This window comes from Bidens hawaiensis, unplaced genomic scaffold (assembly GCF_021521415.1).
Source record: "Bidens hawaiensis isolate Kalapana, Puna unplaced genomic scaffold, B.hawaiensis_p1.1 tig00005079_1, whole genome shotgun sequence".
In the NCBI taxonomy this organism is placed as follows: domain Eukaryota; kingdom Viridiplantae; phylum Streptophyta; class Magnoliopsida; order Asterales; family Asteraceae; genus Bidens; species Bidens hawaiensis.
The window spans coordinates 774,598-781,103 of record NW_027491323.1 but is presented as its reverse complement, the minus strand read 5'-3'; the positions used below and the strand labels follow the sequence as shown (position 1 = coordinate 781,103).

General features: G+C 34.4%; 1 protein-coding gene across 1 annotated transcript; it reads right to left on the bottom strand.

The window, feature by feature from the left end:
• Positions 1-2,301: 2,301 nt before the first annotated feature.
• On the bottom strand, positions 2,302-3,844 carry LOC143628839 (uncharacterized). The gene is made up of 3 exons (XM_077098312.1): positions 3,613-3,844; positions 2,589-3,534; positions 2,302-2,514 (listed from the first exon to the last, which is right to left on the bottom strand). Exons 1-3 carry the CDS (start codon positions 3,832-3,834, stop codon positions 2,501-2,503), a joined length of 1,182 nt encoding a protein of 393 aa, XP_076954427.1. The 5' UTR covers positions 3,835-3,844; the 3' UTR covers positions 2,302-2,500.
• Positions 3,845-6,506: the final 2,662 nt, after the last annotated feature.

The window sequence follows — 6,506 nt, the reverse complement described above, 5'->3', positions numbered from 1 at the left end:
TTTCTTTGACTTGGCCGATTTTTTTATATCCGACCCCGTTTATGTCCCCTGCAAAAATTCTTGAATTCGTCACTGGTGACAAGCACGGCAGAAGCAGTGGTGGACCCAGAAAATTTTTTCATAGAGGTCGGAAATTTCGTGGTATGTTGTCTATTGTTGAATATTAAATTTTACATTACCTTTAGATAGGGTTGGGTTGGGCCGGGACACACTAAAAAAATTAAAAAACAAAATTAAATTATGAATACAAAACAAAATTACGTCAATCTTAAGGCACACCGAGGCATGCGCAAAAGCTTAGCGATTTGCATATACGGTAATTTTTTAAATAAAGAAAGTATCAAAACCGAAACTTTTAACATGATCTATATGATCTATATGTGAGTGTATATATATAAAGAATCTTTTTATGTAAAATACAAAGATAAAATAATAAGATAACTAAATAAAGTATAAAACTAGCTAATTCAAAAAAAATATACTCGGTAACCAACTAACCAAGTAAAACTAAAAAATTACATAGTTTATATAAATCATTTATGTATTATCATTAAAAGAGAAAAAAAAAAGGTAAGATTAGAAATGAAAGGAGGAAAAGTGTCCAGACAAGTACACTTATTAAAATATAATTCTTTTGAAAAAATGAACTTCTCTTCCCTAATATTAATTTCCCTCTGCAACTACATACTTGACGGAATAGTTTTCCGGCAACAATACTTCTTCTCCATTATATTTTTTTCTCCTTCTTTTCTTAGTATTTCATAGGGGTCGGTGTTAAAAGTTAGGAGGCGCTCGGGATTTTTTTGTATATATTACACTAAATTTCTTTTTTTTCACAGGGTACGGCCGACACCTGTGATCAAACCTTAGGTCCGCCCCTGGGCAGCAGTGGAAAGGTGGCAACAACGGTGGCTGTGGCAATAACAAAAGTAGGTGGAGATCATGGCCTTTTTGAGTTAACAAATTTTATAATACTTGTTGGTTTCAACCCGTTAACTAATTTCATGTGACATTGTGACCCAAATTAATCCAAATACGATTTACTTTTATCATATCAACCCATTGTTAGATGGGTCAAGATTCCTAACTGCACGTCACATTATATGCAATAGATACACATTAGGAACAGGCATAGTGAGTAATATTCATCGACTAGTGGATTAGAAGGTGAAGTAGTTGTGCAATTGACAAAAGTATGTCATCAACTAGCTGTTTTGCAACTTGCTTTTGTTCTCCTTCACATTGTTTTATCTATTTTTGTCACTTTACTGGTAGTTGTTCATGAAGAAATATATCTTCTTTTCTTATGTCGAAGAGGTTCTTATTAGCCAGCAGCAACTTAACACGTAAGCAAAATCGTAACGCATAAGCAACGTCCTAACTCGCCTCTTAAATAAGGAAGTCGCCTTTCTCTAGGGGCATAACTTATAAGTGACTCGATTAAAACATGAGCCTGATTAAGCTCTAGCTCAGCTCAGCTCATTTAACTTAATAAAGCTCGAACTTAACTTGCGACTTAGCTTGCTTATATCTATTATCTGATGTTATATATTATGTAAATATTTTATTTTGTGAATCTAGTTAAGCTTGATGTATAAAACTCATGTTTAAACTCGTTTATTAAACAAGGTCTAATAGTGGCTTGTCTTGACCTCACTCAAGCCTGATCCGAGATCGATAACGATTCAACTCCTAAAAACCTGGTTCTCTCATCTCCTTGATAATGTAATGTTTATGCTTTACTAAAAACCGATATTTTCATATCTCAAGCCATTTCATTGTTAATAAGTATTTATGAAAGATTTGTCAACTCTTGTAAGGGAAGGGTGGATAGAACGCACCCGGAAAACCCTGCTCATCCCACCGCAATGCTCGCGTCTCATAGCACCCGACTGGTGTTCATGCCTTGCTACTCCTCCAGTGACGCTCCCCTCCACTTGCCTATAGGTACTGACGAATTGTGCAACAACTAAACTTAAAATAACTAGTGTGAAATTACTGAATGGGATTAACACAACAACAAATGTAAAGACTTGACTTAAGATAGGCATGCCTATGGAACAATCTTGTCAAGTGCATAGTTAGATTTAGGAACTTGCCGAATCGCATGCATAATCTCATTAGTGAGACCCCCAAATAAATAAATAATCTCATAATCTCGTCTTAATGATTTATTATAAGCGCATTTAGTCGAAGTTACAATAACAGTGTATATTAAAATTCTCTGTTCAATCAAACAGTTCTAAGTGAAATTGAGGCATAGCCAAAATAAACATATATTACAGTTGAAAGACCAAATTAGAAATTACAGTTAAAAACCGAAACTCAAATTAAACCGAAAATGTTGACAGTGTCTAAACCGAAACCCATTTTACATCTCATATAAATCACAATTCTCAAAAACCCAAATGAAATAACTTTAAAACAAGTTCTTTGATTACCTCTAAATCTGATATGTATCAAGTAATTCACAGCCCTCCAAGTTTACTTCACAATCTTCCTAAGCAGCAATTCCTGAAAATAACATTAAACATTTAAACACACATTTTAAACATATAACAAATATACTTTACAGATAATAGCTATACCTGTATTTGATCTATTAGCAACACTATAACCAACATAGCCGACAGAATTTTCACGTACACCATCCGAACCACCAAACCCATAATCAAACAACCCTGGGATATCAAGATCCGGAGACGATGATCGCCACATGGCATCTCCATAAACCGAACGACCACCATCATCCATCACACCAAACGAGGCAGGAGCCGCAGTGCTACCACCACTATTCCTACCATATGCGATTCCATTCACCCTAGAACCATAACTACTCGAATTCGGAGTACCCCAAATCCCCCCGGAACCATAATTACCCGAATTTTGTGAATTATTATTATTATTATTAGTGTAACTATAATCCCCATTTCCCCAAATGTCCCTTGAGTTAAAAAGTGAAACATTTTCATCACCATAACTGTCATATCCAGTTGAACCAGGCCACCTGTTTGGAGTTAAACCGTACAACGAATTTGTTGAACGCGCAAACCCAATATTAGAGCCCGGTGCAATGTTATAGCTAGACGGGCTAAACCCGGTTCGACCCACGCTAACAGGACTATACCCACCAAGTGAACTTAAATAACTACTAACCCTACTCAACCCGTTACTATATCGGTTAGGCCCGGGGGATGACTCTTTAGGCACGGCCCGTTTAACTTCCACCATTTTACCATTAAGTTCATGAAATGTTTTGTGCAAAACTTTATCGACCGATTCCTCCAACTTGTACGTGATAAACCCAAACCCTCGAGGCCTTTGCGTGTTATGGTCATACATCACCACCGCGTCGGTGGTTGATCCAAACTGGTCAAAGTAGTGTTTAAAATCCGTTTCCGTAACTGTCGATGCTAGCCCGCCCACGAATATCTTTTTCGTGCGGATCAGCCCGGGCGACCCGGGAACCGAAGCAATGCTGGTTCGGTTGACGGTCTGTTGATCGTCGCGTGGGACCGCCTTCTTAGCCTCCACCTGTTACAAATTTAATTAATTTCAGATCAAATTATAACTATTTAAAATTTTAAACAAATATTAGGAAAATGAACTTACGGTTCTACCATCTATGATATGTTTATCTTTGACAACCCGTTCGGCGACGGTCGGGTCAGAGAATATAATGAAACCGAACCCGCGTGCCCGACCCGTGGTGCGGTCTTTCATAATAACAGCTTCAATCACTTGACCGAATGTTTGGAAATAGTCTTTCAAACGTTGTTCGTTGGTATCCCATGAAATCCCACCAATGAACAGCTTTCCAGGATCCATTTCCATCCTGCATAATCCAATTTAAAGAGTTAGTTAATTCACAAATTATAACAGGATCTAAAGATAACCAGGATAAGATACATGGATAACTGAAATACCAGAAACTAAGACGTTGCTTCAGAATTGGGAAACTTGATCAGCACGCAATACGAAGAAAATTGAGGATTTTGTAATCGGGGATGGGATTGGGAATAGAAGATGTGATTGAAGGGAAGAGGCCCACTTTAATGGGATTGAGTCTGATTGTGGATTAGGAAGAATAGAAGGGTATGTGATTATTATTATTATTTTATTATTATTTAAGGGTAGGCGAACAGAAGAAGAAGAAGAAGAAGAAGAAGAAGAAGAAAAAGAAGAAGAAGACAGCTTACACGCGACAAGAAGAAGAAGAAGAAGAAGAAGAAGAAGAAGAAGAAGACAGCTTACACGCGACGACCATGGAGGTTGTGGGTGTGACTTCATTCTCTTATATTGTTTGTATACATTATTATTATTATTATTATTATTATTATTAAAAAATGAGTTTATTGATAAAGATAAAGGGAGTTTGTGTGTAATTATTTAATAAGTTAATAAAAACTTGATTGAAGATGAATAACTATTGTTGTAATTATTTTTAAAACTAAATAATTAACTATAGATCATATGATCATTTTACCTTTATTTTTTAAAAGTTTTTATGCATTGTTGATTGTATTTTGAAGGCGCATTCGTTTCACAAAATGAAATAGAATTGGATTTGGAATCTGAACATTCCAATAGGAATTATAATTTGAAAGAATTGAAATCCAATTCCATTCTTGGTGTGTTCGTTTGACAAATGAATTGGAATCGAGTTTCTTCTTCTTTTTTTTAACGAGGATAATGGCGGAAACATTTTAGTTTTTTTAGACTTTTTGTTTTTTATTTATATTTTGTGTTATGATTTTTTTTATTATTATTATTTTTTTTTTTTTGAAGTTTTTAAAAGGTTTTCTATTAAGATAAAAAAACCCCTCAAAAAAATTATTCAAAAATAATAATAATAAATTCATAACTCAAAATATAAATCAAAAACAAAAAAAGTAAAAAAACCAACATATTTTATTCGTTGTTCTCGTTTAAAAAAAACTCGAAAAAAGATTCCAATGAATTCACTTGAAATCCTCCACATTTTTAAAGGATTTAGAATCCCTTTTATTTAAAGGAATTGAATTCCAATTCCAATGAAACGAACACGTTATGTCATGGTATTTTAATTCCAATTCCTTTGAATTCCCACGAATTCTGTGAAACAATCGCGTCCTAAGTATTAAATATTGTACCTCTTAAAATGTAAGAGGTCTCTCACTTCTATATTATATATAACATATATAGATTATTATTATTTATTTATTTTACTATTTAAATTTTCAAAACTTGATCCATACAATTGTAGGAAAACCTAAAACATCATTCATTGTTAGGAGTTTTGCAAATAGTCATTGTAAAAATATAGGGGAAGAGAAGTGCATATATGTCAAGATCAGCCGACATCTTCCGAGATTACGTGTATATGGGAGTCTCATGTATAAGATTTGTCCTTCTTAAAACATCATTCATTTGAAATCGGGTAATGAATATGATATTACGACGTGATATAGGATTTCTTAATAATTTCAAAAAAAAAGGAATGAGCGGGAGGAAGCATGTTTGTGTGAACCTTACTAGGGTGCCCCCTTTTGTCGGGCTTTGGGACACCGGGTTTGCTGCTAGGCAAGCTGCGTTAAAGGCAAAATCATGAAAAATCGCTAAGCACGAGAAGGCGTGTGTTGAGAATCAGCATGCCTTCATTCTTTTGCTTTCGATACATTTGGGTCTCTTACCCCTGATGGGGCCACGTTTCTAAAAAAATTTTGGCGGGTGTGCACAGTAACTCAACGGCAGAACGATAACTTTGTTTTCAGTAGGATCGTTTGCCATTCAAAAGGGAGTGGCGGCGCAGCTTGTTGCCCGCTTACCTGCCTTTTATACAAAAGAATTTGTTATTGAAAATGCAATATCTCTCGTTGAAATGTTTTTAATAGGTTTTCATTGAATTTTTATAAATATATTTGTTTGTCATAAATGGTTATACTTGATACATGTTCGGATAACTGGCACAAACAGGTATAGAGTGACAAGGTTTACCTGACAAGTACAAGAAACATTTTTTATTTTTACATCGTCTATGGGATACGAGTTTACAATAGGACATGAGAATGCTACTGTTGCCACTTTTTATACTCAACTCATTATCTATACATATCTTGACCTTGCATTGCATCTATCAACGTTCACGGTTCTAGCGGAGACCCGTAAGATTTAGGAATTTGTTAATTCTTTGTATCACCAACCTTTTTCAAAGCAAAGATATCCATTATTGTTTTCTCTTAAAGTTTGGTTTATGAAACTATCGTTGTTAGTATTTAAGCCGAAGGTAATCGAAAGATAATTTGTAGTCCCACGGTTAAAAACCCATACAGTGATCTTCTACTAAGAAAAAAAAATACATAATTGATTTGAATTTGAAATCTTTAGATTGATTTGTTAACATTTATTTAAATTCATTTCATTTTGAAAGACGCCTTGGATACAAATCAATTTTAAGTGTAAACTATAAGAACTATATAATACATTTTTATATAGATAAAATAAAATTATTAAAATATTAAAATGAT